At 48.0% G+C, this 24,321-nt stretch overlaps 1 protein-coding gene across 1 annotated transcript in view; it reads right to left on the bottom strand.

The window, feature by feature from the left end:
- EML6 (EMAP like 6) overlaps window positions 1–24,048 on the bottom strand; it is a 744,128-nt gene extending 720,080 nt beyond the window's left edge. Inside the window, 1 exon segment of the mRNA XM_030195849.1 lies at window positions 23,852–24,048. Within this exon segment, the coding sequence (XP_030051709.1) occupies window positions 23,852–24,048 (197 nt within the window).
- Window positions 24,049–24,321: the final 273 nt, after the last annotated feature.

Below are 24,321 nucleotides of genomic sequence, written 5' to 3'. Positions count from 1 at the left end.
TGTGAAGACGTGTCATGGGCATAACTTACACTGTGGAAGCCATGTGGCCCAACAATCTCAACATCTGCTGAGCTGCAACCTGCTGAGAGGCACAAACCTTGGACGCGAAAAAGATCGTCCGCTCTCATCTCCAGGAGGTTGGTTCGAATCCTCTGTGTGTCGAGCAGGACTCCTATGAACTCCAATCACTGGACAGGGCAGAGATGGGACTTGGGGTAGTTTAAAAATCCCTAATAGCTCAAGCAACCTTATAATCCTCGTGGACCCCGAGCTCCTCCTCCGAGGTGCTCTTCCCAACCAAATCTTGAGATACAGGAACACATGGACTCCCAAAGTCTGCATAGCATGCTGCAACTACCACTAGACACTGGGATCATCCCCCCTGTTTTCTTCTGCACAAGGAAGTACCTGGAATAGAAACCCTGCCCTTCTTCCCCTGGTGGAACAGGTTCGACTGCATGGACTTTCAGAAGGGCGGAGAGTTCCTCTGGAAGTACTTGCCTGTGCTAAGAGAACTGAATGAATGGGCTCTCGGTGGGCAATTTGGAGGTTTGAGACGCCAATTGAGGGCATATCCAAGACAGACTATTTGAAGAACCCACCAGTCGGAGGTTATAAAAGACCACCTTTGGTGAAAAAGTTTTCACCCCCCCCCCCCCCCAATCAGTAGGTCATCTGGGACAGACATTTTTACCGCAGCTATGCTCTGCTGGAGCCAGTCAAAAGCTCATCCCTTGCTTTAGTGTATTGCATAAAGTGCCCGCTGTTGATGTGAATGAGTGTGTTGGGGTTGAGCCTGAGTAGGCTGGCGAGCCAAGAGTTGTACCTATACATGGGATAGTAATAGGAACTCCTCCTTGGCTTGCCAAATGTCCTCCTAGATGAGGAGGCTGATGCAGAAGGCAGCCGGCGGGAGAAAGAAAGAGATATGGTATCAGTGTGTTTTTTGATTTGGTCAGTTATCTCTTCAACCAAAAAGGTTATCCCCTGGCAAGGAGCATCCACCGATCGCTGCTAACAGAATGTTCCAAGTCAGGAATGTGCAACCATGAGAGTCTGCACATTGCTATACTTTGAGCAGACATCCTGGATGCCAAATCAAAAGTGTCGTAAGTGCCCCTGGCCAAGAACTTGCGAAACGCCTTCTACTGCTTGATCAAATGGTGAAAAGGCTCAGCTTGCTCAGGAGGGAGCTTATCAACCAAGTCCGACAGTTGGCGCACCGAGTTTTGCAAGTACACGCTCGTGAAGAGCTGGTAAGATTGTATATGGGAAATTAACATTGAAGCCTGGTACATCTTCCTCCCAAAAGAATCCAGGGTTCTAGCTTCTCTGCCTGGGGGCGCTGAGGCTTAGTCTCTGAAACTCCTGGCTATTTTGAGAGTGGATTCCACCATCATGGAAATGTGTAGCAACTGAGGCCTATCAAAACCAGGTGCAATGTGGAGCCGGTACAGGTTGTCAATCCTCTTGGGCATGACAGGGACTGACAGAGGGAACACCCAGTTCCTGACGAGGACTTCCCTGAGTACCTCGTGGAGAGGGACAGTCACAGCCTCCTTAGGAGGAGATGTGTAGTCCAGGACTTCGAGGATCTTGGCCCTGGGCTCAAACTCCACTTCCAAAGGAAATGGAATGGCCTCAGCCATTTCCTTATAAAAGATGGAATGAAAGGCACTCGGAGGAGACTTTCTTCTTTCAGGTGGAGGGAGTGTTTCAGAGGGAATCTTAGGAGTCATTCAAAGAAAAGTACCTGGGATCCTCCTCTAAATCCCATGAACACTCCGTTTCAATGTTAGACAATATCTCCCAATGGGATGTCGAGACCAAACCTGCCTCGGTGCCGAGGACCCATGTCCTCAAGAGTGGCATCGAGAAGTCAGCTCTCATCTTGACTCCAGCAAAGCTTCCCCACCAATATCAAGGGTGCCAGCTTGGGTGGCAGTCAACACTGTTGGAGGCCACACCATAGGCTGGGTCTGGCAGGGTCGCAATGGGAAGCAAGGTAGGCACACCATTGCAAAAGGCCATCCAGAAGCTCAGGGAGCAAGGCCCGGATGCGTTTGAGGGCTGACATTGGGAAAAGCTGGGTGCTGGCTGAGATGCAGGTTGCAGAACCGCTGGGTTGACGCAGTAGCTGGTTCTCCACTGCTAGGAGACAGGTGCATCGCTACCTCCTATGGAGCGGGAGCGGTCCTCCCGGAGCCAAGGCTTCTCGGGTGCTGAATCCTTCGATGCCCCAGAGCTCCCGGCACCATGTGTCAAAGCTGACCGATGACGATGCTTCTTGGCCTTCGCCCGAAGCGTGTACAAAGGCTCCTCGGTGCCAAGGACAACATCAAATCCTCACGTCACTTCGGGTCGGACAGTCCCAGAGGCCCTGCACAGCAGGAGGCCTCGAGGCAGGTTGAGACCCACTCGATGCTTCACTGTTCCCATGCTTACTGACACTCCCAATGCCGGTGAAATGCTTGACTCAATGCCGATGCCTCCAACCTGATGCCGACGTCAAGGAACCGGACTTGGCTCCAAAAATCATCTCATTGAGCCTATCAGGAAAGCTAGGTCTCTTCTTCATACAAAGACAGAGAACACATTTAACAGGGCTATGGTTGGGCCCAAGATACTGCAGACACCAAGAATGGGTGGCCTTCCCCGAGACTGTCTGATTGCACCGGGTACAGCGCTTGAGGCCACTGGGAATCTTCATGGACATGGACGGAAAAACTTAATCTGCTAAATTAAATGACACGATGGTGCCTGAAAAAGGGGCAAGGCATGGTAAAAAAAAGAAAAGGGAAAGTCCCAGCCGGTCAGGGCCTAAAAGCGGCCCAATGACAATGGAAGAACAATAAAAGTTAAAACTGGGCAAATCAACTCTAAGTACAATAAAGGAAAGGTAAAAAAAAAAAAAAGGTTCCTTCAAGAGGAGCTCTATCAGAAGTATGAAAAAATAGCTGGAAGGCACAAAAAATAGCTCTCTGAGACCGAACAAATGAGGAGAGGGCAAGAAAACACCTTCTCCTCACACAGAAAAAGAACTGAGGAGACCGCATTTGCACAACGAGCAGGAAGGCCCTCACGCATGCTTGGTGGAGCGCAGCTCGCACGCACAAAGCTCTCTTTTTAGCCATGGTAGATGCCGGACCAGGCAACTCGGATCAGCATCAACCACTTGTGAGAATATAGAAGCCTGCTCGTCCTCGGAGAATTTACTGATTTCTTCTTTTCCTATAAATTTTAGACTGCAAGCCGCCTAGAAATACTTTTTGATGGGCAGGATAGTAAATCCTAAATAAACTTGAAACTTGAGGGTTGTAGTCCAGGACCTCGAACATCTCAGCCCTGGGTTCATCCTCCATGAAACCAGGAAAGGAGAAACTCTCTGGTGGAGAGGGGTCTGTTGGAATACCATAGGACTCCTCCTCCAAGAAATACCTTGGATCATCACTAGACCCATGAGCAGTCCTAATGGAATCAGCAAAAAATCATGAGGAGTGCTGAGATCGTACCTGTCTTGGGTAGGAGGAAAGGGGGAGTAGGAGGAGTGCTACTCCTCCTACTCCCCCTTTCCTCAGATTCTACTTTCGTAGGAATTTGTGTACCTCCCCCTCGTGATGGTTTGGCTTGCTTGGGTAACATAGTAGATGACGGCAGAAAAAGACCTGCCATGGTCCATCCAGTCTGCCCAAGACAAACTCATATGTGTATACCTTACCTTGAATTTGTACCTGTCCTTTACAGGGCACAGACCATATAAGTCTGCCCAGCAGTATTTCCCGCCTCCCAACCACCAGTCCCGCCTCCCATCACCGGCTCTGGTACAGACCGTATAAGTCTGCCCTCCCTATCCTCGCCTCCCAACCACCACCCCCTCTTCCCACCAATGCTCTGCCACCCAATTTCAGCTAAGCTTCTGAGGATCCATTCCTTCTGCACAGGATTCCTCTATGCATATCCCACGCATGTTTGAACCCCGTTACCGTTTTCATCTCCACCACCTCCCGCGGGAGGGCATTCCAAGCGTCCACCACCCTCTCCGTGAAAAATACTTCCTGATATCTTTCCTGAGTCTGCCCCCTCAGGAAAGATATCAGGAAGTTTTTCACGGAGAGGGTGGTGGACGCTTGGAATGCCCTCCCGCGGGAGGTGGTGGAGATGAAAACGGTAACGGAGTTCAAACATGCGTGGGATATGCATAGAGGAATCCTGTGCAGAAGGAATGGATCCTCAGAAGCTTAGCTGAAATTGGGTGGCAGAGCAGTTGGGGGGAAGAGGGGGTGGTGGTTGGGAGGCTAGGAGGAACCATGTCCCTGCATGGAACAGCATTGAGATATAGGCTCCACTCTCGACTCCAGCGAAGCTTCCGCCACTGACGCTGAGGGAGTACCCGCATGGGCGGCTGTCAACATTGATACCTTATGTGGCACCGGCGTCAATGACCTCACTACAGGCTACAGGCTGAGGGCCCTGTGAAGCAGATAAGAGGCACGGCTGGCACAAGCACCCCTAATGCCAATGAACTCTGCTGAAAACACACCGCCAAGTGCTTTTGGAGCATGGCCAAAGGATGGGCGTCGGATCTGAGACAGCCTGCTAAACCGTCAGTGTCAACTCAAGTACCTGGTCCTGGCTACATGGAGACCTATATGCAGACACCTCTTCGATGGAGGTGGAGAACTTCTCCCAGTGCCAACACTTCTTGGGTACGGATCCCTCAGGCCCAATGCTACCAGCACCATGTGTCGAGGGGGATCGATGCTTGTGTTTCTTGGCCTTTACCCAATGTCAAGCGTTGACACCCCTCGGTGCCAACGAGGATGTCAAATCCTCCTATCTCCTCGGTGTCAGGTCTGATGCTCACCGTTCCCAGGGGGGCCCTGCATAGTGGGGCAAGTGGAGAACTTACTCGATGCCAAGCCTGTTTGAGAATCCTGAATCCTGTTCCAGCCAAGCCTTTTCCAGAATCCTGAAACCCTGTTCCAACCAAGCCTGTTTGAGAATCCTGAATCCTGTTCCAGGATCCTGAATCCGGTTCCAGCCAAGCCAAGTCCATTCCAGAATCCGGTTGTTCCCGTTCTGCTTATCTACAGCTTCAGTTCCATCCTGCTAGTTTCCGGTCCTGCTCTGTACCAGCCTGTCTGTGTTCAGCCTTGCTTCCTGTTGGGTGGTTCACCTGCTGCTGCTGGTCACTGGCAGTGGCCCAAGGGCTTGCTACTCCGGATCCGTGACAGACTTTGACAATGCGATGAAAAAAAAAAGGCTTTATCACCAAAAAAAATAAAGGAATAACATCTGGCGAGCTCAGGCCTGAGATGGGCCCTGTGAGCCGAAAAAAATAAGGAAACTTAAAAAAAGGCAAAACCTCACTAAAAATATAAGGGAAAGGAGTAAATAAATTATGGATAGCATAAAACAATTATGGATAGGAGTGGAGGAGTGGCCTAGTGGTTTAGGGTGGTGGCTTTGGTCCTGGGGAACTGAGGAACTGAGTTTGATTCCCACTTCAGGAACAGGCAGCTCCTTGTGGACTTCTGGGCAAGTCACTCTAACCCTCCATTGCCCCATGTAAGCCGCATTGAGCCTGCCATGAGTGGGAAAGCGCGGGGTACAAATGTAACAAAAATAAAAAAATAAAAAAATAAGGATATGCTAGCCAAAATTCCCATGAGGGAAGGCACCAAAAGAGTAATGGGAAAAATGACATTGAGAGGAGCAGCAAAGAACATGTCTTCCCCTCATCGTGGATGAAAAAAAGATGCCTGGTCCCAATACCTGCGAGTCGGGCGAGAAGGCACCCATGCATGTGGTGATGGGAGTGCTGCCTCAAGCTCTTAAAACTATAGTACGCTAGGCATTTCCACACTGGGTGCATGGATGACATCACTCTCATGTGAGAATTAACATGGGCTGCTTGTCCTCGAAGAATGGCTTTTTCTATTCAAAGCTAAGGAAAAATTAGTTAATTACCTAATAATTTTCTTTCCTTTAATCCCCAAAGGATCAGACCAGACAATTGGGTTGTGACCATCCGCCAGCAGGTGGAGATAGAGAACTCTGAGTTGTTGCCTCATAAGCTCCTGTGCTTAAGCAACCAAGCAAGTATTCAATAATAAAGCAGTGAAAGAATAACTTCCAGAGAAAAAAACTCCAGCCTCTAGATAAAAAAAAGAAAGATGAAATAAAGGGCAAAACTCATGCCTTAGAAATAAGGGAACCAGAATACAAACACCCGAAATTACATAGAACCCGGAAAAAAACGAAACCATCACAGAAGGGTGGGGCTCTGGACTGATCCTTTGGGACTAAAGGAAAGAAAATCATCAGGTAACTAATTTTTCCTTCCATTATGTCCCAAGGATCAGTCCAGACAAATGGGATGTATAAAAGCAATCCTTAAGAGTGAAGGAACTGTGATATCCTTGCAGCGAGAACCATGGCCCCGAGGAAGCATCTGCTCGAGCAGACACATCCAAACAGTAATGCTTAACAAAGGAATGAGAAGAAAACCACATCGCTGGATGACAGATCTCTGCAACAATATTGCCCTAGGCTCTGCCACAGAAGGCGCCAAAGACCTGGTAGAATGAGCCTCGACGTGAATAGCAGTAGATTTACCCCTCAGATGTAAGCCGAAGAAATAGTCTCCTTAAGCCATCAAGCCACTGTCACTTTGGAGGCCAGCAAACCCTTTTGGGGTCCCACAAATAGGTCAAAAGGATGATAAGACCACCTGAAATCATTGCTAGCAGTAAGATAGAGCATAAGGCACACTTCACATCCAAGAATCGCAGGGAAGCGTATTCTGCAGAATAGACCTCCATGGAAAAAAGAAAGAAGAAACAAAGTTTATTTGACATGAAAATGAAATACAATCTTTAGCAAAAGGACGGGAACTGTCTCCATGGAAACTCCCATGCCTCAGTCTGGCAATCAGAATCCAAGGCTTACCCCAAATCCACCAAGTTCTTAATGGCTGAAAATCTTTACCTGAGATTCCACTCTGCCACCACCTGAGGAACATGTCTGAGCAACTTAGCACCATCAAAAGAGAAGGGAAGACTGAGATAAAGAGGTAGAAAGTGACAGTGGGGAAACAGAGAGACCTAGACCACTAGGTTTACAACTGAAGCACAGGATATTCTCAACCCAAAACTCAACTAAACCTGCAAGCAGGACAGGAGGCCACACACATAGGAGTTGCGATCCCGCCTGCTGGAGATAGAGAATACTGGCTTGGTTGCTAAGCACAGGAGCTTATGAGGCACAAGCTCATTAGATTTCTCGATCTCCAACTGCTGGCAGATGGTCACAACCCATTTGTCTGGACTGATCCTTGGGACATAAAGGAATTCTTATTTTTAGGGCTGCATTTTGATTAAAATTTTTAATCACAATCAACAGCATGATTAAAAAATTTTAAACACATTTAATCACACAATTAAAGGTATTTATTTTATTTATTTATTATTGTTTATTTATTTCCCACTGCAGCTCATGCATCTCTGGGCAAGTCACCTTAGCCCTCCATTGATCCATGTACAAAATAAGTACCTGTATATAATATATAAACCGCTTGATTATAACCACAGAAGGCGGTATAGCAAATTCCCATCTCTCTTCCCTTCCTTAAAGGACTGAAAATCTCCCTGCCTCCCACCTCCTAATACAACATCTTTCCCTTTTTTCTTCCTTCCCTCCCTCTCCTCTCAGGAAACTATATCTCTCTTTCTTTCCTAAGGACCACTATCTCTCTCTCTCTTTTTTCCTTCCTCCCTCCCCATTGTCCAGCACCTCTTCCTCCCTTCCACCCCCATGAGCAGCATCAAGCTCGTTCTTCTGGCGTGCTGGAGCTCATCACCTCAGCCATGGCCTCTTCAGTGGATTCTCCAGTTCTGCTCATGGGTATGTAGCTTACTCCCCCACACCAACCAGCATCTGCTCGCCTTCTGAATCCCCTCCCCCCACCCACTGGGTTACCTTAAAGGTGGTTTTCTGTTGGTCCCCCAGCAGTGGCAGTGTTGCACATACACTACATGCGGTCTGGTCCGAATCTTTCCCTCTGACCCATCCTGCCCACGCAGAAACAGGATGTGATGTCAGAGGAGGGATAGGCCAGAGGGAAAGTTTTGGTCCAGGCTGCAGGCACAATATGTGCAACACTGCCACTGCCGTGGACCAACAGAAGACCATCTTTAAGTAGCTCAGCGGGGGGGGGGGGGGGGGTGATATTGAATCATGGGTGGGGGAAAATATGCCAGATTACATCAAGGGTAGGGGTGGAAGTGGAAGGGAGCAGAAGAGATGTTTGGAGAACACAGGTGCTGTAACGCAATACATTATTTTTTAATCATGATAAATTCATCACGATTAATAATTAATACATTAATCGCAGCATTAACTGTGATTAACTTTCAGCTCTACTTATTTTGATTTATTTTAACACCACTGAAGTATGATTATAGTAGATGTCATCATTGTAAGTATTTTGATCTCAAAGTACTATATTAAAAAAATTAAAATACATAAAAGTGATAACTACGTGAATTCCTAATTTGGCATGAAAAAAATCATTCAGCTAGTTACAGTTTATTTAGTTTTTTATGCCACTTAACCTCTGATAAGAGAAAAGTGATGTACAATACAATTGTGATTATCAGAAAAGAACACCAAAAATTCATAGGAAAGCACATTGAAAACCAAGCACAATCAAAATATAAAAACTAGTGAAAAAGGCCCGTTTCTGACAGTAATGAAACGGGCGCTAGCAAGGTTTTCGTTGGAGTGTGTATGTTTCAGAGAGTGTGTGTGAGAGTGACTGTGTGTGTGTGAGAGAGAGAGTGTGTGAATGAGCGTGTGTGTGAGAGAGAGAGAGAGAGAGTGTGTGAATGAGCGTGTGTGTGTGTGTGATATTGAGAGAGTGAGACTGGGGCGAGTGTATGCATGAGAGACACAGTGTTGTGTGTGAGAATCAGAGTGCGTACCAGGGGCCTCTCCCTCCTCCCTCCAAGTTCCAGGGTCCCCCCTCCTTCCGTCTGGGTTCCAGGGTCATTCCTCCGTCCGAGTTCCAGGGTATCCCCCCTCCCTCCCTCCCTCCCAGTTCCAGGGTCCTTTTCAGTGTCAGGGTCCCCCCCACCCTCCCTCATAGTTTCAGGGGTCCCCACCCCAAAACACTTTTGTCCTTTACCTGTTTTGACGCAGTTTTTCCATTAGAAATAGTTTTAGACGTGTTTCAGTTGGATGAAGTAAAAAAAAAAAACGACAATGTGGATGTGCAGCTCCTATGTGTGCTTGGTTTGAGTGTATGTGAATGATGGCTGTGTTGGGGAGAGGAAACAGAGATTAACAAATGGGTTTCCTTGCTTACAGTGTAGTTCATTGGCGTCCTGCAGCATGGCCGGATTCAGAGTGGAGAGGGAGGGCGGAGAGGAACAGTGAGCGAGGTGCTGCGGGAGGGTGGGTGAGTGCGGTCTGTGGGATGGGGGGAGGGATCCTGTGGCGATTTACTTTGGGTTTCAGTGTATGGCAAATGACGGCTGCGTTGGGGAGTGGAAAGAGAGAGGGGTTGTAGGGTGGAGCACTGGGTGTTGTGACCTCGGGGGGTGGGTGGAGGGGTGGGCGGGTGGCAACATGTGGGGGGGTGGGTGGAGGGTGGTAGTGTTGGCAACTTGGAGGGGTGAGGGGTGGTGACTTTGGCGGGCGTGGGTGTTGGTGAGCGGCGCTGCCTTTTTTTTTTTTTTTAAATCTTACGGAGGGAGGGGGGTGTGCGGCTGCGACGACTGTTTGGGGGGGGGGGGGTGTGGAGGGTTGAACAGTGGGTGTTTCGACTCTGGGGAGGGGGTGGAGCACTGTGTGTTGTGACCTGGGGGGGGAGGGTGGTAGTGTTGGCAACTTAGGGTGGTGACTCTGGGGGGGGGGGGCGTGGATGTGGGTGTGCGGCGCTTCCTTTTTTTTTTTTTTGGCAGTGGCGACAACCTGTGAGGGGGGGGGGGGAGTGGAGGGTGGAGCAGTGTGTGTTTTAACCTTGGGGGGGGGAGCGTTGGCAACATTTGAGGTGGTGGTGGAGGTTGTTAGTGTTGGGGACTTGGGGGGTTGTAGGGGTGAGGGTTGTTGACTTTGGGTGGGGAGGCGTGGGTGTGGGTGAGCGGGTGTAGTGGTTTTCATCGTTGCGTGTCCCGCCCTCGTGTCAAAAGTGATGACTTCAAGGGCTGAGCGATGCGATTGGTTGAGTGCCATAGCTCCGCCCTTGGCGTCATTACGTTTGACGCTAGGGCGGGGCCAACACTCATGGGTGAATTGTGGTTTCACCACCATGCAGTTAGAACATTGGGTCTTGTGGAGGCTTCATAGAACGTTGGAGGTGCGTTTTATATAGAGAGATAATAATAATGAAACATACATACCCAGGACAAGTTTCACTAATCCCTCCAGAGAGGTGACCCAAAAGCCGCACTAAACTAGCATATCTCCAGTGCTTCCTGACACAAGGGGCAGGATCCCATACCCACCTGCTTGTTTCCATAAAACATTGGAACTTGGTTGTCCATTTGGATAAGAATAATTTGGATTTCCAGCCAATCTCTGAAAGCCTTTAAAGCATTCCAAATAGCCCAGAACTCGAGGAGATTAATATGGAGATCTGTTTCCTGAACTGACCGTTCCCTGGGTATGAAGCCCATCTATATGAGATCCCTATCCTAGGCTGAATGCAGCTGTTAGAAAATTCTGAGGATGTGGAATTTGGAATGTCAGTCCCCACTGTCAAATTCGTCCAAATTGTCCACCAGAGAGGGGCATGAATCAACTTCAGAGGAACCTGGATGACATCCACTAGGTTCCCAGCTGCCTGAGACCACTGGGAACCTACGGTCCACTGGGCTTCTCTTTGAGACTATGCGGCCAATCAATCTTAACATTTGCCAAGCTGTGACCTGCTTGATGCTTCGGACTTGTGAAGCAAACTCTGATAAGATCTTTGCTCTCGCTTGACGAAGAAAAGCCCAAGCCTGCAATGTATCAAGCAGGGCTCCTATGTATTCCAAAACACTGGGACTTGGGGTAGTTTATGATGAACCCTAGTAACTCCAACACCCAAATAGTTAGCCACATTGACTTTGACGCCCCCTTCTGTGATGTGCTCTTGACCAGCCAATTGCCCAGATACACTTACTACTACGATGGGGGGAAACGGGGATGGTGGTTGGTAGGCAGGGCTAGTGCTGGGCAAGACTTCTACGGTCTGTGCCCTGAAAATGGCAGATACAAATCAAGGTAAGGTATACACAAAAAGTAGCACATATGAGTTTATCTTGTTGGGCAGACTGGATGGACCGTGCAGGTCTTTTTCTGCCGTCATCTACTATACTACTATGTTACTATTACAACTACTACTACTTATCATTTTATAGCGCTACTAGACATACGCAGCACTGCACACTGAACATGTAAGAGACAGTCCCTGCTCGACAGAGCTTACAATCTAATCAAGACAAATAGGGATAAGGGAATTATAAAACAGACATGTGTACTGAACAATGAATATGAGTTAGGAGTTAAAAGCAGCCTCAAAAAGGTGGGCTTTTTGCCTAGATTTGAAGACAGCCAGAGCTGGAGCTTGACGTACTGATTCAGGACGTCTATTCCAGGTGTATGGGGCAGCAAGATAAAAGGAACTGACTCTGGAGTTTGCAGTGAAGGAGAAGAGTACAGATAAGAGAGATCTACCTGATGAATGGAGTTCCCAGGAAGGAGTGTAGGGAGAGATATGCTGCTGCTGCTACTACCGCTAGACATTTGGTGAATACCCTGGGAGGTGACACAAGGCCAAATGGCAGCATGCAGTACTGACAGTGGTGCTTCCCTATTTTTTTTTTTGTTACATTTGTACCCGTGCTTTCCCAATCATGGCAGGCTCAACGCGGCTTACATGGGGCAATGGAGGGTTAAGTGACTTGCCCAGAGTCACAAGGAGCTGCCTGTGCCTGAAGTGGGAATCTAACTCAGTTCCTCAGTTCCCCAGGACCAAAGTCCAGCACCCTAACCACTAGGCCACTCCTCCACTATTTGAAATCTGAGATAATTCCTGTGACTGGGAAGTATCGAAATGTGGATATAGGCAGTGGTGTGCTGGTAAATTTTTAACAACAGGCTCTCTCCCCGGTCCACCTCTGCGCCCCTCCCCCCCAAATTGCAGAGCTGGCTATACCCAGGGAGAGAGCCGGGGGGAGGGGTCATGCATTAATCTCTCCGGGAAATTTTTTTTTTTTTTTTAATGCTTCCAGGTTCCAATCTAATTCAAGTTTAACGTGGGATAAAATGCCATAAATAAGTAAATAAATAGATAGAAACTCTGAACATTGAGAACTTGATTCCCATAACATGATGTCTGTTTTAGAAGTCCATTACCAGGAGAAAAAAAAATCTCTGCACCAATAACAGGGTTAAATGTCATAAATAAGTAACTAAATAAATAATAGATAGAAACTCTGAATGTTGAGCACTTGATCCTTATAATATGACATCTGTTTTAATGGCTCTTTACCAGGAGAAAAAAGATCTCTGCACAAATATAATACATGCTAGGGTGTCCCTATAACCAGCCCCTCTAAATGACACACTGAATATGATTTATAACAAATTACTACTCTATCTATGAAAAGTTATTCCATTACTATACTTCCTCTGATCTCTGTGTACATCTGTATGCTGCCAAAGCTGGCATGTTTGAAAATATAAGACAGATTGAATTAAAATGCTACCAACAATAAAGAACAACAACGTAGATGCAGCAGCTCATAAGTTTGCTTGATTTTGTTTTGAGTTTAACGGCAAAGACAGCTGCGTGGGAAGAGGAAACAGACTAACCTAAATAGCATCAATTTTTTTTTTTTACTTCATGCTGTCTTCATCCAAACCCAGCATCATCCCCCTCCTACTCCTCTGTGAGTCCTACCTCTCTCAGCTTCCATTCCCTCTCTGGCCATTCTTCAAACCTTACTTGTTCCAGCAGCTGCAGTGGTAACACGAGACCCACCCAGAGCCTGTCTCTGCCGAGTAGTGTACAGCCCCGCTGATGCAACTTCCTGTGGGTGGGATCTAGCAGAGAAAAGGCTTCGGGTTGGTCAGGCAGTGGTGAGGGGGGACGATGATCCTAAGGGATGACATGACGAGGTATGCTGGGAGCCTATGGGCGGGTGGGGGCTTGGGGAGGAGGGAGAGAAGAGGAGAAAAAAAAACAGATGCTTGTGTGCTTGCTGCCTGACTTCAACAACCGGCTCGCAAAAATCAGTAAAATTTAACAACCGGCTCGTGTGAGCCGGCTCCAGCACACCACTGGATATAGGTATCCTTTGTCCAGAGAGCACAGCCAATCATGTTCCTGAATCAAAGGGAGAAGGGTGCCCAGGGAAATCATTGTGAAGTTTTCTTTGACCAGGAATTTGTTCAGGGCACTTAGGCTTAGGATGGGATGAAATCCCCTGTTTTCTTGGGCATAAAGAAGTACCTGGAATAGAACCTTTCCCCATCCTGTTGGGATCAAAAGAAACAAACAGTTGAGCGAACTGTCTATAGGGCTTTGTCCGCTCCACATAAAAGGCCAATGCTCTCTTACAGTCCAAGGTATGCAACTTGTCCTCACCAGGGTGGGTATGCGAACGGGGAAAAAACGTTGGCAAGACGATTAGTTCAGATGGAACTCCGACACCACCAAATTCGGCAGGAACTTAGGATGAGTGCAGAGGACTACTCTGTTATGATGAAACTTAATGTAAGGAGCATGAACCACCAGGGCTTGGAGCTCACTGACTCTATGAGCTGAAGTAACAGCCACCTAGAAAATGACCTTCCAGGTCAAATACTTCAGATGGCAGGAATTCAGTGGCTCAAAAGGAGGTTTTATCAGCTGGGTGAGAATGACATTGAGATCCCATGACACTGGTGGAGGTTTGACAGGGGGCTTTGACAAAAGCAAACCTCTCATAAAACGAACGACTAAAGGCTGTCCAGAGATAGGCTGACCTTCTACACGCTGATAATAAGCACTGATTGCACTAAGGCGAACTCTTACTGAGTTAGTCTTAAGACCGGACTCCGACAAGTGTAGAAGGTACTCAAGCAGGGTCCGTGTAGGACACGAGAAAGGATCTAGGGCCTTGCTGTCATACCAGACAGCAAACCTCCTCCATTTAAAAGCATAACTCATTTTTGTGGAATCTTTCCTGGAAGCAAGCAAGACTCGGGAGACACCTTCTGAGAGGCCTAAAGAGGCAACTTCTAAGCTCTCAACATCCAGGCCGTGAGAGCCAGAGACTGGAGGTTGGGATGTAGAAGCGACCCCTCGTTCTGAGTGATGAGGGTCAGAAAACAGTCCAATCTCCAAGGTTCTTCTGAAGACAAGTCCAGAAGAAGAGGGAACCATATCTGACGAGGCCAGAAAGGTGCTATCAGAATCATGGTTCTGCGGTCTTGCCTGAGTTTCAGCAGAGTTTTCCCTACTAAAAGGTATGGGAGGATACGCATACAGGAGGCCTGTCCCCCAATGAAGGAGAAAGGCATCTGACGCTAGTCTGTCGTGGGCCTGAAATCTGGAACAGAATTGAGGAACCTTGTGATTGTGCTGAGTGGCAAAAAGATCCACCGAGGGGGTGCCCCACGCTCAGAAGATCTTGCGGACAATGTCCATGTTCAGAGACCACTCGTGAGGTTGCATTATCCTGCTCAACCTGTCAGCCAGACTGTTGTTTACACCTGCCAGATATGTAGCCTGGAGAAGCATGCCGTGCTGGCACGCCCAAAGCCACATTCTGACGGCTTCCTGACACAGAGGGCGAGATCCCCCCCTGCTTGTTTGTATAGTACATCGCAACCTGATTGTCTGTCTGAATTAGGATAATTTTATTGGACAGCCGATCTCTGAAAGCCTTGAGCACATTCCAGATTGCTCGCAATTCCAAGAGGATGATCTAAAGATGCGTTTCCTGGAAGGACCAAACTCCTTGAGTGTGGAACCCATAAACATGAGCTCCCCACCCCAGAAGGGATGCATCCGTCATCAGGACTTTTTGCAGCTGAGGAATTTGGAATGGTCGTCCCAAGGTCAGATTGAAGCGAATGGTCCACCACTGAAGGGAATTCCAAAAATCAGTGGAGAGATGGATGACATCCTCTAGATCCCCCGTAGCCTGACACCACTGGGAAGCTAGAGTCCACTGAGCTGATCTCATGTGTAGATGTGCCATGGGAGTCACATGAACTGTAAAGGCCATGTGGCCCAGAAGTCTCAACATCTGCCGAGCTGTGATCTTTTGGGATGCTCGAGTTGAGGACACTAGGGCCAGAAGGTTGTCTGCCCTTGCCTGGGGAAGATAAGCTTGAGACGTCCGTGTGTTCAACAGAGCTCCTATGAATTCCAATTTCTGTACAGGAATCAGATGGGACTTGGGATAATTGATGACAAACCCCAGTAGCGCGAGCAGTTGAATAGTAATCTGCATGGATCGTACAACTCCTGCCTCTGAGGTGTTCTTCACTAGCCAATCGTTGAGATAAGGGAACACATGCACTCCTAGTCTGCGTAGCGATGCTGCGACAACTGCCAAGCACTTTGTGAACACTCTGGGCGCAGATGCGAGACCAAAGGGCAGCACGCAGTACTGAAAATGCTGAGTTCCCAGGCGAAATCGAAGGTACTGCCTGTGATCTGGAAGCACCGAGATGCGAGTATAGGCATCCTTTAAGTCCAGAGAGCATAGCCAATCGCTTTCCTGAATCATGGGAAGAAGGGTGCCCAGGGAAAGCATCCTGAACTTTTCTCGGACCAGGAATTTGTTCAGGCCCCTTAGGTCTAGGATGGGACGCATCCCCCCTGTTTTCTTTTGCACAAGGAAGTACCTGGAATAGAATCCCAGCCCTTCTTGCCCTGGTGGAACGGGCTCGACTGCATTGGTGCTGAGAAGGGCAGATAGTTCCTCTACAAGTACCTGCTTGTGCTAGGAACTGAAGGATTGAGCGCCCGGTGGGCAATTTGGAGGCATCGATTCCAGATTCACCTTTGGTGAAAAAATATCAGCCTTCCTCCAACAGGTAGATAGTCCGGTGCAGACACTTTGATGTCGGCTATGCTGCTCTGAAGCCAGTCAAAAGCCCATCCCTTACTTTTGCTGTGGAGCCAGAGGGGCCTGTGGCGCACGCCGCTGACGAGAGCGAGGCTGCTGGGAGTGAGCTTGAACAGGCTGTCGGGAAGCAGGAGTGTACCTATGCCTGCCAGAGGAATAGGGAGCACTCCTCCTCCCTCCAAAAAACCTCCTAGAAGAGGAGGTAGTAGCAGAAGGCGTCCGGCGGGCGAGAGAATCCATAGCATCATGATGTTTCTTGAGGGAATCAACCATATCCTCAACCTCCTCTCCAAAAAGATTATTCCCCAGGCAAGGAACATCCGCCATTCAGTGCTGGGTCTTCTGATCCAGGTCCGAGACACGCAGCCATGAGAGTCTGCGCATCACGATACCCTGAACAGCCACCCGGGATGCAGCATCAGAAGTATCAAAAGCTCCCCTGGCCAGGAATTTACGACACGCCTTCTGCTACCTGACCACCTGGTGAAAAGGTTCAGCAAGCTCCGGAGGGAGAGCTTCAACTAAACTGGACAGTTGCTTTATTGAGTTCCGTAAGTGAATGTTGGTGTACAGCTGGTATGTTTGAATCTTGGCCGCGAGCATTCCAGCCTGATACGTACGTCTCCCAAAATAATCCAAAGTCCTAGACTCTCTGCCCGGGGGCGCCGAAGCATAGCCCTAGTACTCTTGAATCTTCTGAGAGCAGAGTCCACCACCATGGAATCGTGAGGAAGTTGGGCCTTCACCATCACAGGCTCACTGTGGACTCTGTACTGGGACTCGGACTTCTTGTTGACAACTGAATTAGATAGAGGGTAAGACCAATTTTGCAACATCACTTCCATGAGTGTATTGTGCAAGGGGGCCGTTGCAACCTCTTTTGGTGGAGAAGGATAATCCAGGACCTCGAACATCTCGGCCCTGGGCTCATCCACAGCCTCCATAGGAAATGGAATGTCCCTAGACATTTCCCGCACAAAAGATGAAAAGGAAAGACACTCAGGTGGACATTGTCTAACCTCAATAGGTGGAGCAGGATCAGATGGAAGCCCCTGAGAATCTTCCTCTGAAAAATAACTGGGGTCTTCCTCCTCTCCCCATGAGTGCTCCTCTTCGGTATCGGACAGGAGTTCCCGAAGAGCAGCCCGAACCGAAGCCTGCCTCGACCTCGAGGATCGATGTCCTCGTGAGGGGCGTCGAGAAGTGGACCCTTGCCTGGACTCCGGCGAAGCTTCCTCCGCCGACGTCGAGGGAGAGTCAACCCGGGTGGCAACCGGCTCAGGTACCGCAAGCGGCACCGAGGGCGGAGACCTCTGCGCAGGAGATGGGCCAGATGCCGTCTCAGCAGTGGGCACCCGAGGCGCAAGCACCTCCGGTACCGAAGCAGATGGACGCATCATCCCTTCCAGGAGGCCTGGAAGCATGGCCCAGAGACACTCATTGAGGGCTGCCATCAGAACAAGCTGTGGGGCCGGTGCAGGAATCAGTGCCAGAATCTGAGGAGGTTCGAGAGCTGGTACCTGGATGCCAGACGACCGACGCATCGGCACTTCCTGAATGGAGGGTGAGTGGTCCTCCCGGCGCCGACTCTTCTCAGTTGCCAAGCCACTCGTCTCCCCGGAGCTCTCAGTACTGTGACGAGGAGGAGATCGATGGCGATGTTTCTTAGCCTTCGCCCGTCATCGACACTCCTCGGTACCGATGAGGACGTGGAATCCTCACGCCTCCTCGGGGCCGGGTTCGACTCAGGGCGGTCCCGGGGGGCCTGCATAGCAGTAGGTGCCGAGACAGGTGGAGACCCACTCGATGCCTCGCTGCTCCCAGCTCTGGTCTCTCGGCAGCCATTACCTGACCTCTCGATGCTGCTTCCCTCGACGTTGACGTCGATGCCAACGTCAAAGGACCGGACAAATCTGAAAAAAGTTTGTCGCGCTGAGCCTCTTGAGCCACCTGGGTCCTCTTTTTCATTAATTTACACAGCTTAAAGGAAGCTGGCAGATGGTCGGGCCCGAGGCACTGGAGACACCAAGCGTGAGGGTCGGTAGATGAGATGGTCCGGTTGCAGCGGGAACAGCACTTGAAGCCGCTGGGAGTCCTCGATGACATGGGAGTAAAAATAGCTGTCAAAAAATCAAACGACTCGATGGTGCTAAAGAGAAAGGCACAAAAAAGGGAAAAAAGGAACGCGACCGAGCAGCCTAAAGGCGGCCGCGACGAAAAAGAAAGGAAACCTAAAAAGATGAGAAAGCTAAAAAAGGATTAAAGGAAACACTTTTTTTTTTAAGAAATGAAGAAAAGGGAAAAAAAACCGGAGCACGTAAATGTGACAAAAAGTCCCCTGGGCCGAAAACACGAGGAGCGCCAGAACAAACAACTCACTCGCAAATAGGAAAAAAAGAAACTGAGGGAAGTGCGCAAACGTCGCGGGCGGGAAGTCACCCGCGCCCGCTCTTGTCGCTTCTAGAACTTTTAAAATTTTGATTTTTAAATCCGGAGCTCCTAGGCCGTCGCGGACGACAACCCATGCATGATGATGTCCAGCCTGCTTGTCCTCGGAGAAAGGCGTATACACATATAAAAGTAGGCCCTAGGAATACACAGAGCCTATTTTTATGCAATGTAAGGGCAATTCTATTAACTAGGTGCTCACATTTGTACCTAAACCCAGTACAAAGCTTTACTTCTGTATTAATGAAAAAAAATAAAAAGATACATAATAGCAACATACAAAACGACTGTAGGAACCACTTATCTCAGTTTAAAACCAACTAAAAGAAATGGGGGAGGCGAGACAGGCTTACGTGCTGGGCAGACTTCTACGGTCTGTGCCCTGAAAATGGCAGATACAAATCATAGTAACGTGGAGGCATATTTTCAAAGCACTTTGGGAGGCTAAGTTCCATAGGTTTCTATGGAACTTTGGGAGGCTAAGTGCTTTGAAAATGAGCTTGATAGTAACATAGTAGATGACGGCAGAAAAAGACCTGCACGGTCCATCCAGTCTGCCCAACAAGATAAACTCACATGTACTACTTTTTGTGTATACCTTACCTTGATTTGTACCTGTCCTTTTCCGGGCACAGACCGTATAAGTCTGCCCAGCACTATCCCCACCACCAGCCCCGCCTCCCACCACCGGTTCTGGCACAGACCGTATAAGTCTGCCCAGTACTATCCCCGCCTCCAAACCACCAGTCCCGCCTCCCACCATCGGCTCTGGCACAGACCGTATAAGTCTGCCCAGCACCATCTCCCGCCACCGGCTTTGCCACCCAATCTCGTCTAAGCTCCTTAGGATCCATTCCTTCTGAGCAGGATTCCTTTATGTTTATCCCACGCATGTTTGAATTCCGTTACCGTTTTCGTTTCTACCACCTCCCGCGGGAGGGCATTCCAAGCATCCACTACTCTCTCCGTGAAAAAATACATCCTGACATTTTTCTTGAGTCTGCCCCCCTTCAATCTCATTTCATGTCCTCTCGTTCTACTGCCTTCGCATCTCCGGAAAAGGTTTGTTTGCGGATTAATACCTTTCAAATATTTGAACGTCTGTATCATATCACCCCTGTTTCTCCTTTCCTCCAGAGTATACATGTTCAGGTCCGCAACTCTCTCATCATACGTCTTGTAACGCAAATCCCATACCATTCTCGTAGCTTTTCTTTGCACCGCTTCAATTCTTTTTACATCCTTAACAAGATACGGCCTCCAGAACTGAACACAATACTCCAGGTGGGGCCTCACCAATGACTTATACAGGGGCATCAACACTCCCTTTCTTCTGCTGGTCACACCTCTCTCTATACAGCCTAACAACCTTCTAGCTAGGGCCACCGCCTTGTCACACTGTTTCGTCGCCTTCAAATCCTCAGATACTATCACCCCAAGATCCCTCTCCCCATCCGTACCTATCAGACTCTCACAGCCTAACACATACGTCTCCCATGGATTTCTACTCCCTAAGTGCATCACTTTGCATTTCTTCGCATTGAATTTTAATTGCCAAACCTTAGACCATTCTTCTAGCTTCCGTAGGTCCTTTTTCATGTTTTCCACTCCCTCCGGGGTGTCCACTCTGTTACAGATCTTAGTATCATCCGCAAATAGGCAAACTTTACCTTCTAACTCTTCGGCAATGTCACTCACAAATATATTGAACAGAATCTGCCCCAGCACCGATCCTTGAGGCACTCCACTACTCACCTTTCGCTCCTCCGAGCGAATTCCATTCACCACCACCCTCTGGCGTCTGTCCGTCAACCAGTTCCTAATCCAGTTCACCACTTCGGGTCCTATCTTCAGCCCATCCAGTTTATTTAAGAGCCTCCTGTGGGGAACCGTGTCAAAAGCTTTACTGAAATCTAAGTAGATTACGTCCATAGCTCGTCCCTGATTCAATTCTCCTGTCACCCAATCAAAGAATTCAATGAGGTTCGTTTGGCACGATTTCCCTTTGGTAAAACCATGTTGTCTCAGATCTTGCAACTTATTGGCTTCCAGGAAATTCACTATCCTTTCCTTCAGCATCGCTTCCATTACTTTTCCAATAACCGAAGTGAGGCTTACTGGCCTGTAGTTTCCAGCTTCTTCCCTATCACCACTTTTGTGAAGAGGGACCACATCCGCCGTTCTCCAATCCCTCGGAACCTCTCCCGTCTCCAAGGATTTATTAAACAAATCTTTAAGAGGACCCGCCAGAACCTCTCTGAGCTCCCTCAATATCCTAGGGTGGATCCCATCCGGTCCCATGGCTTTGTCAGGTATACACGTAAGTATACACATATGAGTTTATCTTGTTGGGCAGACTGGATGGACCATTCAGGTCTTTCTCTGCCGTCATCTACTATGTATGTTACTGCAAATGCCCACTTAACATACACAGCGCATATCTGCAAGGGGGTATACACATTTAGGTATCTGTGCTTATGCCAGCTCTATAGCTGTCATGTGTGAGCACCTAGATGTTATGAATGCCAATACAGGGTTATATTAGTATTCTATAACAGAACCTAAGCATCAAAGTTCCATTTTAAAATAGGCTTCTAGCACATGGCCTCAGGATGCCTCAATGGAGGTACTCAGATACAGAACTAACCCTCCAAAGGCAATTCTATAATTTAGGTGCCCATATTTACATGCTCCCCAAGTGTATAAACATCTAGAATACTACGGTAGCACTTATATGTGTACCTGTGAAAATGCCAGCAAGGCCCCTAAATACTATTCTGCAAACCAGTGGCGTAGCTAGGTGGGGCGCCAGGGGAGTGGCCGCTCCCCCAAATGGAGTTCTGCCGTCACGTATTTTTTTCTCGTTGAGATGCACTGAACTTCTGCTCTGGCGCTGGCAGAAGTCCGCTCTCGCTCCCCCCGCGGCGTTAATCAGGCTCAACCTGGCATGCGCAATTTTTGGCAACTTTTATAGAATTAGAGGGTGTATGTATGAATGTGCTTAGTAGTTTAGGCACCCTCCAATTTTTAAAAAGCATTTCTGCGAGTATACTGGCATGTTATGCAAAGGAAAAGCCTTTCTAAAAATACTCAGATCTGTACATCTATGTGCTTATCTTATATGCCCTCATAAGTTTATTTGATCAGGGCAAAGGTTTTAAGGTTTGGACTTGTGCACATATCTTATCAAATATGTACATATGCATGCAAATTAAAGTGGGAATTTTTTGTGTGCCAAAAAGCATTTGTAAATATGTATGTGTATTTTTTGTGGATAATTCAAAAAACTGGTGTAACTTAGGTGCATGCCTGCCACACTGCTAGGCAGCTTGTTTTAAAATTATCCTCCCTAGTACTACACTATACAGTGTAAATCTATTTTATGCTCCAGGTTCTCAACATATAGCAATACATATAAAAAGATGCAAACAGAAAAGTAATTTAATTTTATCACTATTTATTAATTGTGTATGGCAGTAAAAGGAACTGCAGTGAGAAACACTGCTAAGATTTCTCATCAATGTCTCACTCATTTCTCCAGATGCAGTATGTGCAATGTATGAACAGAAAAATAATAGTTTCATCTTCAGCTACTGGTTTGTCAGAAAACAAACAAGAACCCCTTACTCAAGCACATATAACCTCACATATAATCATGATAAAAATATGTTTAGAAAATAAAGCTATTTTCTAAAATATTAAGCATCTTTTAAATTAAGTAAGCAAACAGTCATCTTTTATTGTGTGGAGTTGGACAGCAGCAGGGCTTTAACACCTCCCAGTTTTTCAGCATTAGACAAAAGGCCAAGAAAAAACCACACAGAACTCATAACTCAGATTTTGCATTTGATCTGAACCAAACAACCTAAACACCATACTACAATATTTTTAATTTCCCTGTTTTAACATCAACAGGTCTCCAATGGGTCTAGTGGCAGAGCATTAACATGCTCCCCTTCCCCCCCCCCCCCCCCCCCCCCCCCACCCCCAATACTGCACAGGTTTTCAATGTCTGCCAAAAGGCAAAGAAAGGCCCATCATCCATTCATAATTCAGCCCCTGTGCTTGGATCTTTGCCTAAAACAACAAGAAAACTATATTAAATCACAGAACAAAAAGGACAATAATATGTTCAGGACCATCCATATCGGTGTCAGCATTCCTAAATACATTTCAACATCTTATATGCACAAGAAATAAAGGCATGCATAACAGATGGAAATGTACAATAACCTGAAATATACAGAACTACATCTGTCTTCTGAGAGTTTTAGTGGTTCCCATGAGAAGTAATTTTAACTGTCATGTAGCAATTCAATGACAAAATGAATTTCACTGAAATAGAATTCATGCAAACATATGCTGCTATACTATTTGTATTTTCTAAATTTCCCTTTAACTCACACTGTATAAATAAATTAATAATTTGCATTATTCTAAATGTTTGTCTGATAGGAGAAATGCTGAAACTATATCCTTCTACCCCACATAAAGTGTTCATATTTCCTGTATGCCATGAATCATTAACTTGTACTTTCATACACTTAAATTCTCACCCAAGTGTCAGTAACTGTAAAGTGTTCCCACTAAAGATGTGAGGGATTGAAGAGATATAAATCAATGGGGAATCACCAAACAACATCACAGAAAGTTACAAATTAGTTATCAAAATCCAGGGGGGGGAGGGGGATGACCAATCTTAAATCTCTCCTTCCATGTATACCCATGTCAGTATTTTACCATTGAAAAAAAACTAGTCCAGACGGAATGCAACGCTCTACTACTATCTCCAGCTTTCCCAGTACGCATCAAGTTTGTTGTGAAATGACAATCTGAAATGAATCTCCTTCTAGCTGCAAGGAAGATGTCAGAAACCGTGCCCCAGGTTCCCCCGGGGGGGGGGGGGGGGGGGGGAGAGGAGGAGGGAAGAAAGTCCCTCTGCTTTCACTGCACCTACCATGACTATCATATCCATCAGCTGCAACCAGCAGGCTCAATTGGCACTGCACAAAGTCCCACAGAGAGGAGGCTTTAACTCCCTGCAGGACACCCATGACAGCAAGCTTAAACCTACTATAACAGCAGGGCACCTCTCCCCGCACCCCAGAAGAAAGTCTACTTCACTCTAGCCAAGCCAGCCTGACACCCCAAAACAGAAGTAGGGAAAGATGAAATACTGTAGAGAAGGAGAAGACACAGAGATATTAGAGGCAGCCAACAGAGGGATCCGCTTAGCTGCCCTGCCCATCTCAGCTCTCCCTGCAGGTTGCTACGCTCCTTTCTCTCACCTGATAATATCGTCGCTGTGCCCCAAAAAGAATTTCTGGCTGTGTTCTCGGGTGTTGTAGACCACCCCGACCCCGGCCACGAAGTACACCACTTCCTTCCCGGCTGTGTAGTACAGGTTGTTGCGGCACTGGTGCCCACGATACCCGTAAACCCACTCCAGGCGCAGCTGGCACCGGGGTGCCGTCCGATCCGCCATGACAGCGCTCTCTGCCTCACTGCTGCCTGCCGTCAGCCCCGCGCCTCAGGCAGCCGCAGCATCAGCAACGCTCCCCCCACCCCCCGCCGCCGCTGTCATGGTGACACCAACCGTCCGCAAAACACGACGCCGACTAGTGACTCAACGCTACGCTGCTGGCGCACCTCTTGTCAGAGCCAGCAGCATCGTAATTTGCGCAAGAGGCGTACAGGTGCCGGGTCGATTGGAGGTGCCGCGCTAGCCACGCACATGCGTATTCGAAACTCTGCTGCC

This window comes from Microcaecilia unicolor, chromosome 3 (assembly GCF_901765095.1).
Source record: "Microcaecilia unicolor chromosome 3, aMicUni1.1, whole genome shotgun sequence".
Lineage (NCBI taxonomy): Eukaryota > Metazoa > Chordata > Amphibia > Gymnophiona > Siphonopidae > Microcaecilia > Microcaecilia unicolor.
This window is presented reverse-complemented; position numbering and strand designations above follow the sequence as displayed.